Source organism: Neophocaena asiaeorientalis, unplaced genomic scaffold, assembly GCF_003031525.2.
Source record: "Neophocaena asiaeorientalis asiaeorientalis breed wild unplaced genomic scaffold, Neophocaena_asiaeorientalis_V1.1 scaffold82, whole genome shotgun sequence".
NCBI classification, from domain to species: Eukaryota; Metazoa; Chordata; class Mammalia; order Artiodactyla; family Phocoenidae; genus Neophocaena; species Neophocaena asiaeorientalis.
In genome coordinates, this window is record NW_020173068.1 from 5,211,229 (window position 1) to 5,232,232 (window position 21,004).

A 21,004-nucleotide genomic window follows, 5' to 3' on the forward strand; every position below is an offset into this window, starting at 1 on the left:
CAACCTGGGCCTCCTGGCTCCAAACCCCCCACCTTTGCCAGGACATCGTGCAATGTCACTGGTCCCATGTCCATTTCCAGTTATTGCGCAGGGCCTCATGAAGTGCAATACAGAGCGCCGAATCCAGAACATCCGCTTCCTGGACAGTCTGAATGCCTCCAGGCAGACGGCCTCGGGGATGGTGGGCTGGCTAATTGGCAGCGTGAGCCTTCAGCAGCATCAAGAAGGCAGGTGAGATCTTGAGCCCCGTCACTGGCCCTGGGACTCCTGATAAAGCTCTAAGAGGGCAGAGCTTGAGGGCATGGCAGTACGAGGCCTGTGAAGAGGAAAGGAGGGAAGATTGGAAGGAGATGTCACACCCAGCACAAGGATGAGTAGGGGGCCCAGCACAAAGGGTCACTGGCAGAGGCAGCACAGCAGAATAATTAAAGGTGAAGGTTTGGGAGCAAAAGTTTCTGCATTTAAATCCTGACTCTGGGGCTTCCCTGGTGGCGCAGTGGTTGAGAGTCCGCCTGCCGATGCAGGGGACACGGGTTTGTGCCCCAGTCCGGGATGATCCCACATTCCGCGGAGCGGCTGGGCCCGTGAGCCATGGCCGCTGAGCCTGCGCGTCCGGAGCCTGTGCTCTGCAACGGGAGAGGCCACAGCAGTGAGAGGCCCGCATACCACAAAAAAAATTAAATAAAAAAATAAATAATAAATAAATCCTGACTCTGCCACCAACTTTGGGGAAATTGCTGGGCCACTCTGGTCTCATCTATAAAATGGGTACCCAGAGCACAGCCTGGATAAACATCTGGGGTGCCAAAGGAACCCAGGACTAGAGTCAGACATTTGAACCCCAGTCTTGCTTGAAAGCTGTGTGACTCTGGGCAAGGCATTTGAGCTCCCTGAGCTCCAGCCTTGAGACCTCCTCAATGAAATGGGCGTAATTATCCCTGCGTCCCGGAGCTGTTAGGAGCTTTCCCTGTAGCACGTAGTGGATGCGTAGCCATTGGTATAATTAGCCTCGCAGAACTGGGCCTGTCCTCCACCTCCATTTTCCCCCCTTCCTCTCAATGGAGGCAGGCCTCCCCAGCTGCCTGGTCTCAAAGCTGCTCAGATGTAACACCATGATCCCAGCCTGCTGTGCCCTTGACCTACCTTCTCTCTGATTTGAATCCCTCATTCCCTGCATTTTAATGAGCGCCAGTACTCACCAGCAGGGTTTCCCTTGCTGTGTGCAGTCACAATCACTTCCCTTCATTCATTCCTTTAACAATTGTTACAGATATTCATTGAGCGCCTACTGTGTACCGACACCTGGGCTGGGTACTGGGAATACAGCTCTACATAGACCTACAGTTCCTGCCCTTTTGGATCTTACATCCTAGTTAGTGAGACAGGACACAAAAGTAAATAACTAATTTCAGATGGAGGGATATAACGTGAAGACAAATTTAGCCAGGTCAGGGGTGAGAGTGAGAGGGCTGATCGGGGGACCTTCCTAACCCTTAAGTAGAAATATGAATGAAGAGAAGGAGGTGAGTGACATGAGGTCATGGGGGCACAGTGAGTGCAAAGGCCCTGAGGTAGGAAGGAGATTGATGCATTTGAGGAGGAGGAAAAGTCCTGTGTGGCTGGGTGAGCAAGGGGAGGGTGGTAGGAGATGGGGCTACAGAGGCAGGTGAGGCCAGACCTTGCAGATCTGAGGGGCTGTGATGGGGAGTTCAGATTTTATTGCAAGAGCAGTGAGAAACCAGTGGAGAACACTGAGTGATAGGGGAGTGTTAAGGCCCCTCTGGCTGCCACATGGAGATCGTTTGTGGAGAGGCCAAGATCGTAGCCTGGAGCCCAGAGAGAAACTAGAGCATCTCCAGGCAAGAAGTGATGGTGACCTTGACCAGATGAAAGCAGCCCAGTAAGGGGAAGTGGCCCATTTCAGGATATATTTTGCAAGCGGAGCCAACATGATTTGCTAATGAGTGGGATGTGGAGGTGAGGGATGGAGAGAAGTTATAGACAGCTCCCACGGTTTGGGTCTGGGCCCCTGGGAAAGTGGTGGGGCTATCCACTGAGAGTGGGAGGCTGGCTCTGAGAACGGGCCCAGGGGCTGGGTCCGCAGTTGGCTATGGGTTTCACAAGTCAGTTGTGTGGAGCTGTTTGGGGGCGCTCAGGGACAGCTTGTAACCCCAGGGCTCCTGCAGGGAGCTCTTGCCCTCAGAGCATCTGTAAAAGGATCTGACTCCAAATCCGACTGCTAGGAGACAGGCCAGCCTTGTCTGTAACGCCCAAGGCCTTGAGGTCTGAGACCCTTCACCCTTGCAGGGGTCTTTGCTCTTTCCTTGTGCAGCGCCAACGTCACCAACATTCAGCTGGACTATGGTGGGATCCGGATGTCTTTCCATAAGGAGTGGTTCTTGGCAAACATCTCACTTGAATTTGACATTGACTCAAGACTGTAAGTCATACAGAAGCGGGGCCTGAAGGGCACTGTTCCTCTTCACTGGGAACCTGGGAGTGGGGGGAGGGGGGTGGATTTCGGCAATTTGGGGAACCCAGATCTTTCTGCTGCAAACTGGTTTCAATTCCTGGTTTCCGAACTCACTTGCTGTGTGACCTTGGGCAAGTCACTTCAAATCTCTGAGCCTTGGTTTCCTCAGCTGAAATATGGATGGTGATCACAGGTCAGTGGAGGCAGGTCATATGCTCATTTAAACCTATGTGAGTTCCCTACAACGATTTTTAAAAAGAGAAACAGGGGGCTTCCCTGGTGGCGCGGTGGTTGAGGGTCCGCCTGCCGATGCAGGGGACATGGATTCGTGCCCCGGTCCGGGAAGATCCCATATGCCGCGGAGCGGCTGGGCCTGTGAGCCATGGCCGCTGAGCCTGCGCGTCCGAAGCCTGTGCTCCGCAACGGGAGAGGCCACAACAGTGAGAGGCCCGCGTACCGCAAAAAAAAAAAAAAAAAAAGAGAAAGTTTAATGATCACATCACCCTTCCCTCCTCCGGTTTAGACTACCCTTTAACATCTACTGCCTCTGGGAGGGCTCCACTAAATTGTAAAGATTTTAGAATAAGATTAACTCTCAATTTTTGAATTTCCGAAGGCCCCCTAATCTGGTCTATTTAAAGGATTTTCAGAAGGCGCTCTGGCTAGTAATGTTTTTCTCCTTAATCGCTGACCACAGAATTTAACATCCAGGCAACGTGGAGCCCCACTGTGCTGATGTCTTGAAAGAGCCACTCTCCGTGTTGGCTGCTTCTTCCTCCTTCTATTCCTTCTCTGTCTCCTGCCCCTCCCCCCTCCTCCTCTCTCGCGTCCCCAGGCCCTTCAATAACCAGATCATAAAGACACACGCACGCATGAACCTCGCTGTGGAGTTCTGGCTGGAGAAAGATGAGTTTGGCCGGAGGGATCTGGTGATAGGCAACTGCCGCGTGGAGCCCAGCAGCGTCCGCATGACTGTCCTCGATGAGTAAGATCCCAGCCACCCCTCCCCAGGGCTGGGCCCCTTCCTGACTGGCCCTGGCTGCAGCCACAGGTCTCCACCACCTCCTGGGTGAGCCCCAAAGAGATCTCACCCAGGATCTTCCCCAGGATCTGTTCCTCCTCCTGCATCCCCATCCCAGAGGTGGCCCTGCCACCGTCCCAGAAGCCAGACTCCTCCTCCGCCTCACTCCCCACAGCCCATCTTCCACAGGTCCCATCAATGACCTCCTGGCAACCCTCACCTTCTCCCTTTCTCTCCATCCCCACAGCCACTGACTGGGCTCGTAGTCCACTTCCTGGACCACTGTGGGAGCCTCCTCCAACTTTCCCTGACTCAGGCCTCACCGCTTTTACTCTGTTCTCCCCCTGCAGCAGAAATCACTTTCTAGCCCAGAAATCTAGCCATGTCAGCCAGCCCCTGCTCCAGACATTCCAATGGTTCTCCAGTGCCCTCTGGATGAAGAGCAAACTCCTGGATGTCACTCAAGGCCCTACTTGTCCTGTCCCCTACCCCACTCTGCAGCCCTTTGCCCTCAAGTCTCTCTGAAGAACCCCCCTCCATCAATATGCCATACATTTTCATACCACCGTGGCTTTGCATATGCTGATCCTTATGCTTGGATGCCCCTCCTTCCTTCTTTAAAGCTCTTCCTCATCACTCATTCATTCAACAAATATTTGCCGAGAACCTACTATATGCTAGGCACAACATGCTTGATGCTAGGGATACAGTAGTGAACAAGATAGGAAAAAATAGACTTAAATAAAGATCTGTAGACTAGCTGACCAAGTGTGTCAACCCCAACAGACTGAGTCCCTCAAGGGCAAGATTTGTGTCTGATCTCTCTCTGTAATTCCAGAATGCTGAAAGCAACTAGGTCATCAGTGGATATCCATTCATTTATTCATCAGACATTCACTGAATGCCTAGATCATGCCAGACATCCACGAAGAAAATTGTGGACTGTAGTTACTGACCTGGTTCTAATCTAATCAGCACTTAACTAGCTGTGTGACCTTGGGGAAGGCACATCACCTCTCTGAGCTGCGCCTTTGACTATTGCTTACAATGATGCCTCTCACGTAGGGCTCTCTGAGGATTAAATGGCTGTGTGAGATGTTCTCCACACACAGCACCTGACATTAGTATTGTCTATATTTATCTGTTCTGTTTTGTATATCTATCTCTCTTTCTAGAGATATCCCACCAAAGATGAAACATTTTTTCCAGAACCTCAGAGACAACCTGGAAAAAGTTATCCCACACCTGATAGAAAGTCAGGTAAGTTTCAGAAAAGTAGTTTCACCTTGGGCATCCTTGAGTCTGAGGGTCAGGGCATATATATTGGCATTTCAGCAAAGAATTGGGCTTTAGAACCTGAGAAATCTCAAATTAAGATGTTAATTTTTGCCATCTACTGACTGTGTGTCCTTGGACAAGTGACTTAGCCTCCCTGAGCCTCAGTTTCCCCATCTGTAACATGGGAACCATCACAGTCCCCATTTCACAGAGAGCCACAAGGATTCAGGGGGGCAAAGCACGGAAGTGCTGTGCATAGCACCTGGTGGGTAGTTGGCGTTCAGTACAAGGGAGCCACACTTGCCATGATTCCTTGTGGAAATCCCGTGGCTTCCAGCCACAGCCCCTCCAGTTTTCTTTTCCCACTCCCTGGTCTGACCCTTCTCTCTGTGTTGGTGGCCCAGGAATGTCCTCTGATCGATGAAATCCTCAGGCAGCTGGATGTGAAACTGTTGAAAAGCCTCATGGGTGAGTGAGCACCTGTGTCCCTCCAGGGCGAGGACTCAGGACGGGCAAATGGCCAGAAGAGGTGTCCCCGCTGCAGCTCTCAATGAGGCCTGCTGAGGGGTGTCTGCATGTGCTCTGAGGACACTCAGAGGTGACCATATGACCATGACCTTCACTATCCCCCGAGAGAGCTGGGACAGCAGAGGGTACCCCTACCAAGCAGGCTGTGCCCCGCCAATTCACCCAAACCTCCAGGTTACCAGAGCTTCTCCCAAGATTCCACTCAATCCTTTAGGGAGCACTGCCCTCCCACACACCCAAGCCCTCCCCCATCCCAGTTGCAGATAAACAGATATAGTCCCTGCCTTCAGGGAGCTCACAGTGAGTGGAAGACACAAGAACTGAATAATTAGATATCATTTGAAGAGTTTTAATGTGAATGTTCCCGGCACCAGGCCTTGGTCAGCATGGATGGATGAGAGACCCCTTTGGTGTGGACCTGGGGGTCAGAGGGCAGACACCTGGTGACTGATTCTGCCTCTTCTCCTTACAGAACAGGCCATTGCTCATGAACTCAACCAACTTTGAGTTCAGCCAGACTTCCACAAGCCAGACTTGAGCGCCCCCTAGCTGCACACTGATAATCAGAAGGAGATTCCAGATTTGGAGACTACAAGTCGCCCTCAGAATGGGGCTTCTGATGTCCCACTCTTACCACAGGCCCTGTGGACATCCTGTCCTCTTCCACAATAAATTCTAGCTCTGAAGGGTACAGAGGTCCTTCTGCCTGGGCCCTGAGGTTTGAGTTCCAAAAGTCAGACCTGATGAAGGTCCATCCTGAGACTTGGCTGATGGCTGATAAAGTCCATCCCAAACCCAGGATATGCCTGAGTTTGCTCATCAGCCCAGAAATGCCAGAGAAAACACTCTTTCTTTTCCTGTAATTTGCAGCCAATAGCCCATCCATGGATGTGCTCATCAGTGTGGGGAGGGTCCTGTTGAGGGTTCCCATCCCCTTGTTCATTCAACCCATGTTTATTGAGCACCTAATATGTGCCCAGAACCTTGCTGGGCTCCAAGGGGGTGAAGAAGAACGGTGACAGAGTGGTAAAGTATAAACACTGGCACCAAACAGATCTGAGTTCAAATTTGATTCAGCCCAACGAGAAGTTCCAGGAGGGTATAACCATGTGCATCAGGGTGACCAATGACCCTCCAGCCCCCAGCACAGGCCTGACACCAAATGTGTGCTCAGCAAATACCCATGGTTAAATAATGGGTGAGTCCTCGTCTATGACTCCCTAGCTGTATCGGGGACAAGGCATTTTAACTTTTGGTCTCCCTCCCCTGCATAGTGGGAATAGAAATCTTACACGATGTGGAGCAGCGGGGACCTCACACTGCTGGAGGGAGATGAGTCGCATCTCCACTTTGTAAAACTCGTGGCAACATCCCCTGAAGGGCAACATATTCCTCCCTCTGACCCACAGTCCCGATCCTAGGTACAGAAATACATGCACATGGGCACCGCAAGACATGTCCAACATTGCTCATAGCATCCATAGTCATAATAGCCCCAGAGTGAAAACTCCCTAAATGCCCATCAAAAGAATGGGTAAATAGAATTGGTAAATACCTTGTGGGATAGTCACCAGTGGAATGCTCTACAGTAATGAAAATAACCTACACCCACACAACCACGTGGATGGATCTCACATACCTAACAAAGCCAGGCCCCGAAACACACGTCTCCCATCTATATGAGGCTCAAACACAGCAAACCTAACCCGTGCTGTCAGAGGTCAGGATGGTGGCTACCCCTCAGGGAGAGGGTTAGTGACTGGACGTAGTAGGAGGGCCTTCTGGAGGGCTGGTAACACTCTGTTTCTTGATCTGGGTGCTGGTTATGGGGAGGGTGTTCAGTTTGTGAAAATTCATTGAGCGGTTCACTTATGTGCATTTTTCTTATGTATGTTATACTTTAACAAAAAAATTTTTTTGAAAATAAAAACTATTTACCATGCAGGATGTTTGTAGGAGTACATGAAAAGACATTTGCAATATGTTTAGCATCTGCTAGGTCCATGGGCAATACTTATTAAAAGTCATTTAATTCATGGTTAATTATTTGATTAATGACTACTCACTTCTTAAATATAGATTCCTGCCCTCCTCCACCCAAGGAAAGGGACAGCATACTGAGAAATCAAGGGGAAATACACACACACACACACACAATAATAGTAGCACATACATCTAAGCACTCTGCATGTGCCAATCTTGGTGTTAGGAGCTTGCATCCAGCATCTCATCAAATCCTCACAGAAACCCCATGAAGTCCAAAACTGCTATCCTATTCATGCATGAGGACACTGAGGCTCAGAGAGGGCAAGCCACTTGCCCAAGGTCACAGAGCCAGGAAATGACCAAGCCGACTGCACCCAAGCAGCCAGACTCCAGAGCCCACAGCCTTGACCACTCTGAATCCCCACTTCAGTCTTCCATCCCTTCCTTTTAACACCCCTATCCCACCCACAACCCCACACTGGGAGAAAAATGTTGAAATCTGCGTTCTGCTAGATTGACAAGCTCAAACAAGGAAGTGTCAACAGCTCAAAGATGAGAATGGGGCAAGAGATACTCATGTCTCCATCTTTCAATTCAGACTCCCTAATCCGAAATGCTTCACTGGGGATCTGCAACCCTAAACACCCACGTTCACACGAATGATTCCCCCTGACAGCCTTGAGTTTACAGGGGTTTTCCAGCTCATGATTCAACGAGCAAACACGGGAGGGCTGGGCCCCATCCTCCAGCGAGGTTGCCTGGTCCCTTGTGAAGGCAGCTTTTGTCTCTTTTCTTCCTGACCCTTCCAGGGGTGCCTTTCTCAAGGGGCCTCCTTGGGTTTCTCGCATTCTGTTTTCTTTTCATTTTGAGGTTCACAGAGCTGTGGACTCATTGTGTTTTCTCCTGGAGGAGCTTGTTTCACAATGGACCTCTATTATGATACTGGGGTCTGGGGTTGGGGGCGGTAATTGAAGCAGAAATTCAGCCCCAAATACTCAGAAGCTTGCTCCAGGCCCTGCTCACCTGTGCTTGTAACTTCCAAGCCCTTCCGTACAGAGTTCTGACTCCCAGGGAAGAGAACCAGCATCCCACCTCCAAGTTCTGGAAAAACGACCTTGCATAGTTCAGAGTCCCTTGAAAAATAAAATGAACTCTGCCCTTTAGAAATGGATCTCATGGTTTTTTTGACCGGACTGGACAGATATTTATTAAAATAAAAAGGGAAGTGGCAGGACTCTAGATGTTAATTTTTCCTTTTAGTTCATCTGTATTTTCTCGATTTTTCACCAGTGAACACATGTTCATTAGCAATAATATAAAATGGATATACAGAGAACCACAAACACTGGATATACAGAGAAGAGGTAGCTTCCTTATTTGATCTGTAACTAACCCATTCTTCTTTACAGTAACCACTTATTAGAGGGGAAACACTACATTTTCAGTCTATTTTAAACCATAGTTCAATTCAGTACATAAAAATGGATCCCTTGATTCGCAAAATGACACCAATAAAGGCTCCCAAACACAGTCATAATCTGATACGTAGGAAGAAAAGGGCATGACCTCCAGTTTCTGACAAACACGTTGGGGAGGCATTGACATCGCCAATGCGGAAAACACTGTCTTGAAATGTTAGCTGGGTGTCCGTCCATGCTTCCTGATGCCCCATGACCCTTGCCCTGCTCAGGGCACTGGAACAAACAGTACCTGTGTTTCAAGGAAGGGCAACTTCAGCAGAAGCAGAGAGAAGGCTTTTGAGTCTACAAAGCCTGGGTCTCTGACAAAACAGCAGTGACAGAGAACAGATCAGTGGTTGCCAGTTGCAGGGGAAGAGGGAGGGGGTAACTATGAAAGGGCAGCATGAGAGTATTTTGGGGGTGATGGAACTGTTCTGTATTATTGTATTATTGTGGCTACATAAAACTATTCATGTGGGCTTCCCTGGCGGTGCAGTGGTTGAGAGTCTGCCTGCCGATGCAGGGGACACGGGTTCGTGCCCCGATCCGGGAGGATCCCACATGCCGCAGAGCGGCTGGGCCCGTGAGCCATGGCTGCTGAGCCTGCACGTCCGGAGCCTGTGCTCCGCAACGGGAGAGGCCACAACAGTGAGAGGCCCACGTACCGCAAAAAAAAAAAAACAACTATTCATGTGTTAAACTCATTGAATTATACACCCAAAAAAAGTCAATTTTACTGTAGGTTAAATTTTTTTAAAGACTGAGTTGTTTTGTTTGTTTGTTTGTTTTAGTTATAAGATACTATTTCTCTTTTCACTCTCTCTCCCTTTTTTATCGGCCGTACCCTGCGGCTTACAGTATCTTAGTTCCCCCACCAGGGATTGAACCCAGGCCACGGCAGTGAAAGTGCTGAATCCTAACCACTGAACTGTCAGGGAATTCCTAAAGCCTGGGTTTTTCAATTTCAAAATTTGGGGCCTAGGAGACATTAAGAATAGCACATACATGATGGATTGAAGCAAGGTTTCCTGCCCTCAGGACTAGAAAATTTCCCATGTTGGGTTGGTGGAGTGTGAGGGTCCAAGAGAAATTGAAGAGAAAATAGTTCTAGTGGGTTCTGAGACGTGTCTCATGGCCTTGCTTCTCCCCAGGCAAACCTTGACGTGGGAGGAGGACAACAGAAACCCCAAGTCAACGTGCGGGATTCCAGAACAGAGGGGTTCTGTGTCCACATTCCCTTCCAGAACCAGGAGAGGTGGCAGGACCCCAGGGAGAGAAAGTTAACTGGAAGGTCTCAGTAGTTCCAGGCAGATGGGCTGCGGCAGTCCCCCGGGATCCTGCCTGAGACCCAAGGAATCGAGACACAGAACAATTTTGGGTGTCCAGCAAGGGTGTCCAGTAAAAAGTAAAGACTAGGGCTTCCCTGGTGGCGCAGGGGTTGAGAGTCCACCTGCCGATGCCGGGGACACGGGTTCGTGCCCCGGTCCAGGAAGATCCCACATGCCGCGGAGCAGCTGGGCCTGTGAGCCATGGCCACTGAGCCTGCGCGTCCGGAGCCTGTGCTCCGCAACGGGAGAGGCCACAACAGTGAGAGCCCCGCGTACCGCAAAAAGAAAAAAAGTAAAGACTAAATTCGAAGGGGCCTTTTGGACGGGAGGGAAGCACAGCATCTTGGCATCAAGGGTTCAGATGGCATATGGCTGCTTCTATATTTCCAGTCAAAACAGGAACAGGACAGCCTTCTTCAGATGCCTTGGCACAAATAAAGCCCTGGAACAGAAATAAAATCCCAGGGGGAAATGGGGAAGTTTTTGTTACTCAGCAAAATGGCATGTGAAATGCTAAACTATACATACATTAGAAAAAAATTATGTAGGGGAGTTCGCTGGTGGCCTAGCGGTTAGGATTCAGAGCTTTCACTGCGGAGGCCCAGGTTAGATCCCTGGTCAGGGAACCATCCCACATGCTGCGTGGCATGGCGCAGCCAATAAGCAAATAAATAAATAAATGAAGGGATTATGTATTAAAAAAAAAAATGTAGGGACCTCCCTGGCAGTCCAATGGTTAAGACTTTGCCTTTCAATGAAGGGGGTGCGGGTTCGATCCCTGGTTGGGGAGCTAAGATCCCAGAGGCCTTGCGGCCAGAAAAACAAAACATAAAATATAAGCAATATTGTAACAAATTCAATAAAGACTTTAGAAAATGGTCCACATCAAAAAAAATCTTCCAAAAAAAATGTAGACACATGAGTTTATGAACTGAAGTTCATACCCCATCCCCAGACATTATCCCCCACAGTCCTGTGAGGTAGATATTATCCTCCTATTTTACAGATGAGGAAACTGAAGTTCAAAGGTTTGGAGGGACTTGCCCAGGGTCACAGGATTTGAACCAGGGCAATATGCGCCCATATCCATCCCCTTTCTGCCGTAACACAAATGCAGCCTCCTAGCTTCAAACCAGCAGCTGTTAGCTGTCCAGTAACAAACTTGAATCCATTCTTTGGCTTATCTGCTTCCATTTCCCCCCAAAATAGTGGCAACCTGACCCAAACCACAAGAGTTGTACCAAGATAACATAAAAGGGGACCCCTTTGAGGATGACTGACAACATACAAGCTGTGGGAAGAGTCTGGTGAGCGCTTGAATGGATGATTGAGTTCAAAGCCATGGCCCAGCCCCTTGGAGGCATCGGCCAGACTCTCACAGGAAGTGGGAGCAGCTCCAGTGAAGGTCTGACATGAGGGGAAGGCAGCGTGGCTCACTGATTACAGGGGCATCAGACACAGGGGAGAATTCTGACACCACTCGCTCGCTGTGTATCCCTGGGAAGTAATCACCTTCTCTGAACCTTAGTCTCCTTATCTGACATTTGAGGTTCAACAATATCAAGCACTCATGACAAAGATGAAGTTCAAGTATGGAAAGCACCTGGCACAGAGTAGGTAGTCCATAAATGTGCATTTCGTCCTTCTCCCTCCGCTTTTGCTTTTAATACGCTCTCACTGGACTAGGGCCTGGACCTCCCTGTGCCTCGTTTTTTCACCCGTAAAATAGACTCCAAAGGCCCAAGTGGTGGTAACAAATGCCTCATTACTTCATTTGGGGAAGGGAAGAAGAAAGGGTAAGGGTAGAGACCAGGATGTCACACAATCCCTCAGGCCTGGGAAACTGGAAAGCATTTTCCAGGTTATAAAAGTGGGAGGCATGACATTCACAGACATGGGGATGCAAAACGGTCAGAGCGTGCCCAAGGCATCCTCATCTCTCAGCCCAGTGATTGAGAGAAAGGACTAGAGCGTGAATGCCTAGGCCCCATGCCCACTATGAGACTCTGGACGTGTCACCTCACACTATGAGCCTCAGTTTCCCCCTTGTAGAATGGACGTACTCATTCCCATCCCACACAGGGTTGTGAGGGGCTGGAGGTGAAAAACGATGCCGCACCTGGCATTCAGCAAGAGCTTGGCAAGTATTAGCTGTTGACACTGTTTTTATTGTTATTATTATCCAATGGGTTGAGGCCTAATGATACTGACCAGGGTTTTTGGCCTTCCTTAATCAACAGAAATTGACTAGAGGCCAGACAAGAAATTCAGGCAAGCCTTTATGGGGGCCCCTGCTGCAGCAGGGGGGAGTGAAAACTAGTAACAGGTTCCCTTGCTCACCTCCCCCTGGAGGCAGGGCAACCTGGTTCCTTCTATGGGGTGAGGGTAGGGGTGCGTCCAGGGGTCAGGCTAGAGGGGTGGCTTACGTAGTTTGCCCACCCCTCTGGTGGTGAGTTCAGGGGGCATGCGCAGTACTCTGTTTTTGCTCCTGGCTCTTCAGAAGTGGCAGATGGGTTTTAGGTCCTTTTGTATCTTGTTGTCCATAATTTGCCCCAACTGCCCATGCACGTGGTTATGTTTAGTCCCTTATAGTTTGTTTGTATTTTGTTGCTTGAGGAGACATTTGTCCAGGTGCAAGCACTGCAGCAAAGGGTTCCAGGTCCCAGGCCCCAGCCTGTCTCATTAACTCTGCCCCATTCTCTCTGTGTCCTTGGGCACCTGTCCCCACTGGGTCTCAGTTTTCTCCTCTGCGAAGGAGGAACAGCAACCCCTCCCTCCAGGGTTCTGTGAGGATGTGTAGCCCCCAGCATGTGACTGTCACGCAATTAGGATTCAGAAACCAGGACACCCCTGCCCTGGAACTGAGGGGTGCCCCAGATATAGGGAAATCAGAGACAGTTTGACTCTTTTTTGACATTTTGGGAGCAAGAGCCCTCCAACTGGAGAAGAATAATTGGACCAGGGATGGAAAAGACCTGGATATGAGATTGAGGTCCCTTCCTGGGCTCCACCGGCTGCCTCTCCCAGTGTTTCCAAATGTGATCTTCAGGCCACCTCAGAGCGTGGGTCCCCAGTCTCAGTCCCACACGTGAAACCATGAAGTCTTGAGTAACATCCCCATCTCAAGTTTTCCTCTGTTTAACTTGTCAGTCAAACGGCTTAACTGTCCCACCTACTAATGTGATTGGCAATTATTTACTTTGGAGAGTAATTATTACTTTGGTGTCTTACTTTGAAAGACACCACCAGATTGCAGAATTCTGAGTTATCTCGAAACCCATCATTCAACTGCTCGTTTCCGGATTCCCACACTATAAAAGAGGCTGCCTCTTCAGCAGTAGCCAGCAGGGAAGAGGAGACCAAGACATCTGCTGGGACGTCTGAGAAGCCAGGTGAGATCTGCCCATTCCGTCCCCCGCCCCTCCACTGCCTGAGTGTGGAGGACTCAACCCAAAGCCTGGCTCAGAGGAAATGTGTTAGCTATTGCTATTCACTCCCTGGTGTGCAGGGGCAGGGGCAGGTGGTGGATGGGTTCCTCACTTGTATTCGTGCCACAGTGGACCTGTCATTCTTTCCACAGGTACTGAGTGAGAAGATGTTTCAAACTGGGCGCCTTGTTGTCTTCTGTGGGCTGCTGGCCCAGACCATGGTCCTGCTGGAAGCCCTGACCTTGCCCCTGGACCAGACACTGCCCTTGCCTATGACTCCACCCCTGGCCTTGAGTCCCACAGATCTTGCTGGAAGCTTGACAAGTGGTAAGTGAGAGTCTGTGATAACCTCCTTCAGGGGTGTGTGTGTATGTCTGTGTTTGTGTGTGTGTGTGTGTGTGTGTGTGTGTGTGTGTGTGTGTGTGTGTGTGTGTGGTTGGTTGGGAAGAGAGATAAAAGGGGGCAAGGACTGAGGACCCATAATTGTCAGATCTGACCCCCAAGGGCCCCATACCCATTTCCAGCTCTCAGCAATGGCCTGCTCTCCGAGGATCTATTGGACATTCTGGAAAACCTTCCGCTCTTGGACATCCTGAAGACTGGAGGGAACTCTCCCAGTCGCCTGCGGGGGGGCCTGCTTGGGAAAGTGCCCTTACTGACTCCTCTCCTGAACAACATCGTTGAGTGAGTAGCCCTAAAATAGGGCCTTGGACCCCACGGGAGAACCCCTGTTGGAGATCTAACAGCCCCAGGCAGTGGCCCTGAAGGGGGGTGGGGAGTGATCTGAACATGAGGCCAGGACTCAGGCTGAAACCTTCCTCACAGTCTGGCAGGGAACACCAGCCCTCTTGAACTAGCAATTGCCCCCAGTCCTAAAGCGCGTCCTGAGTCCCCAGCATCATCTATAATCCTCACCATAGTCCTCTGAGGTCAATTTAATAATCCCTAGTTTACAGATGGAAAAACTGAGGCACAGAAAGGTGTCTGTGATCACACCACAGGAGTGATGCAGAGTGAGGGTTCTAACTCTAACTGACTTAAGTCCAAAGCCAAGGTCTTTTCCACTATATTATAGTAATTTTATTCTCCTCACCTGTGAAATCCCTTAGAACACTGTGGCCTTTGATGTAAGCAAGAAAGTGTAAGCTACTCTCCTCAGTGACATCATTATGTGATGTCCGTGGAACAATCCAGGAGCCACCTGAGAGCTGTCTAAGCAAGGAGCAATAGTAGAAAGTTTGATGCCAGTGAGCTGGCAAAGCCTAGATCCTTCATAGGACTGGGTCAGAGCTATTCCCATGATTCCTACCCACCCAGGTGCTTGCCCCTGACTAGAAGACAGATAGATAGGCTTGAGTTTGATTTTTATATTCACCGTGTACTTGCTGGGTGACCTGGGGCAAGGCACTCAGTCTCTGGGCTTGGTTTCTTCATCTGTAAAACGAAGATTATGGTACCCACAGAGAAAAACTGTTGGGAGGACTGAAAAGATGTAGATCACCTGGCTCAGTGGCTGGCTCAGAGAAGAGACTTACTTCCACCCTCTCCCATTCTCCCCGACTTCCTGCTTCTCCATCTCCATGATAAACATTGTTGATTGACCTGCCATTGAAGAACTTGGCAGGATGAGTGATTCCTACCATAAATGTTTGTGAAGGACTTACTCCAATTGCCCAGACTCCAATAGCCACTTACCCATCCATCCATCTATTTGTCCATCCTCCCTCCATCTAACCACTTACTTTTCCATGCATCCACCCACATATCCATCCACCCCCCTGCTCATCAGTCTACAAAGTCAACCAATATAGAGTGGGCCCTTTCTTTGTAAGGCTCTGAGCTGGCATACAGGATGAAAATATAACCCAGACACAGTCTCTATCCTGGAATACCTTATAGACTTGAGATGAGGAGAGGGCCATGTGTGTGTCTGGATCTGACCCAGGGCAGAGTTTGGGAAAAATTGATGTGAGACTCGAAACCCATGTGGCTTTTGCTGCAAGACTCCCCTCCTATCTCCTCCATCCCATCTCATGGGTAGCTCCCACTCTGGGATGGGTAAGGTGGAGTTAGGTGTGGTTTCTAGATTTAGAACTAGAGGAGTTAATGTTTCTCCCCGCAATGTTGCTCCCTGGGCAGTTTGAAGACCACTGATCCCCAGCTGCTGGAACCTGTCCTCCTGAAGAGGCCTGATGGCCATCGTCTCTATGTCACCATCCCTCTGGCCATGGTCCTCCATGTGAAAATGTGAGTGTGTCCCAAGGGGGAATGGGAGGATGGCTCACCAGAGGAGACCCTGATGATCTTGGGTAGTCAAAAAGAAAAAAGGTGTTGGAGTCTGTCTAACAGACCTGAGCCTCCAACTTCAGCTCATTTGCTGCCATGCTGAGTGACCTTGAGTCACTTGGGAAACTCATTTAACCTCTGTGAGCCTTGGTTTCCTCTGCTGGGAAATGAGATGAGTACAGCTGTGGGCAAGATGGCTGGCATTTCTGTCAAGGAGAAAAGCCTCCTCTGCCTTGGGATGTGGTGAGGCCAGCTGCAACAGAGTGTCTTCTCTGCAGGCCCTTGGTTGGAAGTCCATTGAAGCTGGCTGTGAAGCTAAACATCACTTCAGAACTCTTAACTGTGAAAGATGAACAGGAGAAGTTCTACCTCGTCCATTGCAACTGCACTTTCTCCCCTGGCAGCCTGCAAATCTCCCTGCTTGATGCGTGAGGCCAGAGGGGTGGCTACTCCTGTCCAGAAACAATAGGATGGGATGATGGATGGATGGTTGGGAAGATAGAACAATGGGAGAATGGATGAGTGGGAGGGTGGAAGGGTGAGAAGATGGATAGGCGGATGGATGCATGGATGCATGGAAGGACGGATGAATAGGTAAATGGTCACTTATCCCTTCTTAGGCCAGGCTGACCAATTCTGTACTGGATTAGGCAACAAGAAATCTGAGTTCAAGCCCCATCTACCTGAGGGGTGTGGCAAGAGATGGAGGGCTTCCTGTGTGAACTTGAACAGTGCTTCCCCAACCTGAGTCTCAGCTTTCTCAGATAACTGCAGTATGGAGTTACTCTGGCATTACTGACAGAATCCTCTAAAATAATAGATGTGACATGCTTTGTGCCAGTAAAGGGTAAAATAGCTATGGAGCCTACCTGGGTTACTATTTCAGTTACTGCTGCGAGGGAGATGGAGGCAGGGATAATATACAGGAGTCGTCCCCATCATGGCTCACGTTTACTGAACACACGTGTTGTACATCACACGTATCATCTCATCGAGTCCTCGTGACGACTAAATACTAAGCACTGTTCATTCACCTACGGATTCTGCAAAGCCTTATTGAGCACCTGCTGTGTCCTGGAACTGTGGGTTTATTCTGCACGTACCTGGTATGTGCACTGCTGTGCAGTGTGGCACTCCCTTTGGATGTGCCCCTTGTTGTGGATCGTGTGGGTGTGGATGCACGAGGCCAGGTTCCATTACTCGGTGCTGAGTCTGCAGTGGGCACATACAAGTGCTTCTCCATACCAGCCTCAGGCCCCTGCACTGCCCGTGGCTTTTCTCTTTCAGATTGGGCGCCCTCCCCAGTGAAGGCCTTATTGACAACATCACTGGGATCTTGAATAATGTCCTTCCTGGGCAGGTGCAGGGCAAGGTAAGTGAGTACAAGAGGGGGCTCCTGACCTTTGGCTCTTAGAGCTTCTCAGGCTAAAAGAAGCCCCTGGGGTGAGCTTTTCTGAGGCTCTCAGTTTAATAAGTAAATTCCATCCATCAGTCTATCTGTCCATTGATCCATCTGTCCACGTTTCTTCCTTTCATCCTTCAAAATGTATTGATTGGTTTCTGCTCTGGGCCAGGCCCTGTGTGTGTCCACACTACAGCTGAAACAGATGGGCTTCTGCCCCAAGAAGCTCCCAGGCCACCCCCACTATGGCTGCAGACCAGGCCCACCCAGCCTATGCTTCAACGCCTCCTATAACCAGAAACTCACCCTCCCAGGGTAGTCCACCCTGTTCAGAAGCAGGTGCCAGATCACAGAGCGAACAACAGTTCACTGCGTAATTGGGCACCTCACCCATGCCTTCAGTTCCTCCTTCCACCCAGTGTGGATGTGTGAACATTCATCCGTGGGACTGCTTCGAATCAGACGCTCTCAGATACAGAAAAATGATGGTCGATCTCCCCAGAGAATGCATACTGGGGATGCTGTTGCTGCCAGGCGCTCCCTAAGGTGCCACTTTGCCTAACTCTCCTCTCTGCCCCTGGGTCAGGTGTGCCCTCTGGTCAGTGAGGCTCTCGATCACTTGGACGCCACTCTAGTACATTCCACTGGCAGTAAGTACCTGCTTCCAAGCCCTCTCTCCCCACTGCAGGAGCAGGGATTTCCCCCAGGGAGCTCTGTCCCTGCACACGTGGGACAGCTAGGTCCCTCCAGCCTCAACTCTCCCCATTTCAGATTTCTTCTTTGCCTTGAATTATCCAGCTCATGTCGAGGCATAGACTATATCTCCCCACGTCAGCCCTGACACTGAGAACAGCTGGGCTGGTTGGTGGAGGCGGTACGGTCCCGTCCAAGCCCTGCCTGAGCATGGTTGGATCTCAGAGTTCCCATTCCCTAGTCCCAGGCCTCCAGAGGACTGTGGGGGTCCCTGGGCTCCTTCACTCTGGTCTGTGGTTATTGTTTCTTCATTTTCCAGACGCACTGATGTACGGGCTGGAATCAAAGTCTCAGCCTTCCAGGAAGGGACCTGGCCTGTGCTGAGCTCAGTGAGTATTGCAACCCACTCTGCAGGATTTGGGAGCTGGCTGTTCTTCTCCTGGTGGGGGCAGCAGGGGGCTTGGGACAGTGACATCCAAAGAGAGAGACAAACAGCCACATAGGCATACACCAAGATGCACAGAGAAGTCCACAGAAATGCTGACAGAGGTGGAGAGACACAGGCAGCACCGCAACACAGCTACAAAGAGAAACACACATGGTCGTGGATACGTGCACACACACACACACACACACACAAATGCCCGAACACACATGTGGTCACTCAGACAGACACACAGAGGCACACACTCTCATGTCAGCACACGCACACATGTACACACACATGCAAACGCGCCACGCACTAATGGACACACAGACACACACTCACTCAAGCACATGCACAAGGAGCCCCCTGACCCCGGGCCTCAGGGTCAAGATCACCCCAGCCTTAGGGTCTCAGCCTCCTCCCCACCCTCTGGAGGGGGGCGTTGAGGATGGGCCAATACCAGCAAGGCTCAGGGACTTCGAGTCTCCATTCCGGCTGGGGTCTTGTCCCAACAGAACCATTTCCTGCCGCTCGATCCACGCCCTGCCCAGCACCTGAGGTCTCACAGAAGGCTGGCCCGTGTCCTGGACCATGACATGGCCATGTTTGGAAACCAGAGCAGCCTCCTCTCCAAGGAAACTTGTTCCCCTTCTTTCACACCAAGCATATGTCACATTCCATGTTCGTCACCAAATAAAACTGTCCTTTCTCTGCACAAGGCGCCTTGTCATCCTTCACCATCGCTGGAGGGCTCATAGCTGGGAAAGTGCCCTGGCCTGAGTGGTTGGAGCTGTAGAACAGGGTTTGGACCTTACATTGGAAATCTTAATGGTCTTAGGCAGGACGGGAAGATGTTCAGATGGGTGTGGATTTCAGAGAGACTGCTCTGGGGTTCCTAGGATGGGTGGACAGGGTGTTGGGTAGATGTAACATTCCAGGCAAAAGTGATGATACACAAGATACCACGCAAGAAGTGAAAATGGTAGATTAGAGAGATGTTCAGGAGGTGGACCTGGAAGGGTGGAGGTGAGGGAGCAGGTGAGGCTCCCGTCCGTGTCTCAGGTGGGGAATCCCAAAGGTAACTGGAAATATGGGAGGACGAGTTGATTTCAGCAGGAATATTATGCCTTTTAGCTGTGGCCCTGCTATGTGAAAGTGCCTGGGGGACCTCGAGGGAGACATCCAGGAGGCTGATAGATACACGTCCTCTACCACCTCTCTTTTGCCTACTTGCACCCAGTCATACTGGCCTCTTCTCTGCTCTCTCAGCAAGAGGATGATGAAGATGACAAGGAGGAAGTATAGGAGGAAGGACAAACTGGTCCAGAATGTTCATTGCTGAAAGGCTTGGGAAAGATAAGCACAGAGAAGGGTCATTTGAGTTGCATACAAAAAGATTATTGATGCCCTGGGTGAGAGTCATATTTTTAGAGGAAGAAACCTGATTTTAAGGAACTGAGAAGAAAGGGATGTAAGGAAGTTGAGACTGTGAATACAGGTTAGATTTATGAAAAATTGGATGCAAGAAGGAAGAAGAAGGGCTACCCAGGCTGGGGGACATTGTCCCCTCAAATAAAAAATAAATATGCGGGCTTCCCTGGTGGCGAAGTGGTTGAGAATCTACCTGCCAATGTAGGGGACACAGGTTCGATCCCTGGTCTGGGAAGATCCCACATGCCGCGGAGCAGCTAGGCCCGTGAGCCACAACTACTGAGCCTGCGCGTCTGGAGCCTGTGCTCCGCAACAAGAGAGGCCGGGATAGTGAGAGGCCTGCGCACCGCGATGAAGAGTGGCCCCTGCTTGGCGCAACTAGAGAGAGCCCTCGTACAGAAACGAAGACCCAACACAGTCAAAAATAAAAATAAATAAATAAATAAAATAAAATTTTTAAAAAATCACTGTTTCATTTTAAATAAATAATAAATAAATATGCTTTCACTGTTTGAGGTCCTTAGAGGATCAGCCCCACCCTTTCACTCCACAGCTGAGGCCTTGAGTTATATGTGAATGACTTGCACAAGGTCACAGAGTAACAAAAAGGCAAATCAAGGACGGAAACATCATAGACATCGAGAGACCCCACTGACCCTGTGATAATGAACAGATTCAGGCTGGTGTTTCTCAGCTCCTGCCAAACACCTGCCATCGTGTCCGGACCCACCACTATCTCCACTTGCCATTGCCACCAACCAACATGGCGTCAGGGGACGACAGTCCCGTGGTTCAGAACTGCAAGAAGGCTTACTGTAGGAAACCAGCATGCGTCTTCTGGTGAGGATTTAAGAGGGGAAACATCTTCCACACTCACAGAAGTAGAAGATCTTTGAGCTCAGGATGAGTAGTTAAATTCTGTAAGCAGCTGAATGATTGCTATGACTGTGAAAGACCTGAAGTACAGAAAGGACCTTCCAGACTGGAAACCAGCAATTAGGATCTGACTTGCCGAGAACCCAGGCATTAACTACCTTCATGTCCTCTCTGGGCAAGCATTAGGTCAGGACTGAGAGTGCCCCAGGGCTGAGGCCCCAAGAATCAAGGTGGATAAAGACGGGCACATACACATACCTGGGACTCTCAACACTGGTCCTGCTGCCCTCTGACCATGGCTCCAAACTGCATTCCTGCCTGGACACACACCCACCGTCCATCTCTGGATACTATTTTCTTCCTACTGCTCCCTGGACTTCTTCCTAT

The 21,004-nt window shown here is 50.1% G+C and overlaps 2 protein-coding genes across 2 annotated transcripts in view; both read left to right on the top strand.

Annotated features, from left to right (window-relative positions):
* Positions 1-5,990, top strand: part of BPIFA3 (BPI fold containing family A member 3) — an 11,996-nt gene extending 6,006 nt beyond the window's left edge. The window contains exons 3-8 of the mRNA XM_024743233.1: positions 81-231; positions 2,333-2,440; positions 3,309-3,458; positions 4,670-4,754; positions 5,177-5,240; positions 5,773-5,990. Of these exons, the coding sequence (XP_024599001.1) occupies positions 81-231; positions 2,333-2,440; positions 3,309-3,458; positions 4,670-4,754; positions 5,177-5,240; positions 5,773-5,807 (593 nt within the window). The 3' untranslated portion in view covers positions 5,808-5,990. The remainder of the gene's footprint in view (positions 1-80; positions 232-2,332; positions 2,441-3,308; positions 3,459-4,669; positions 4,755-5,176; positions 5,241-5,772) is intronic.
* Positions 5,991-13,669: 7,679 nt separating this feature from the next.
* LOC112398577 (BPI fold-containing family A member 1) lies at positions 13,670-18,878 on the top strand. The gene is made up of 8 exons (XM_024743232.1): positions 13,670-13,829; positions 14,027-14,186; positions 15,642-15,749; positions 16,067-16,216; positions 17,076-17,160; positions 17,777-17,840; positions 18,203-18,272; positions 18,826-18,878. The coding sequence occupies exons 1-7, from the start codon at positions 13,670-13,672 to the stop codon at positions 18,265-18,267; spliced, it is 792 nt and encodes a 263-aa protein (XP_024599000.1). The 3' UTR covers positions 18,268-18,272; positions 18,826-18,878.
* The last annotated feature ends 2,126 nt before the right edge of the window (positions 18,879-21,004 follow it).

What these genes read in the sequence shown, in the direction of transcription:
- LOC112398577 (XM_024743232.1), top strand. Translation starts at nt 13,670, where the DNA reads ATGTTTCAAACTGGGCGCCTTGTTGTCTTCTGTGGGCTGCTGGCCCAG. An exon ending in ATGGTCCTCCATGTGAAAAT is followed by an intron (nt 15,750 to 16,066) that starts GTGAGTGTGTCC and finishes TCTTCTCTGCAG; the next exon opens with GCCCTTGGTTGGAAGTCCAT. An exon ending in CTGGGCAGGTGCAGGGCAAG is followed by an intron (nt 17,161 to 17,776) that starts GTAAGTGAGTAC and finishes CCCCTGGGTCAG; the next exon opens with GTGTGCCCTCTGGTCAGTGA.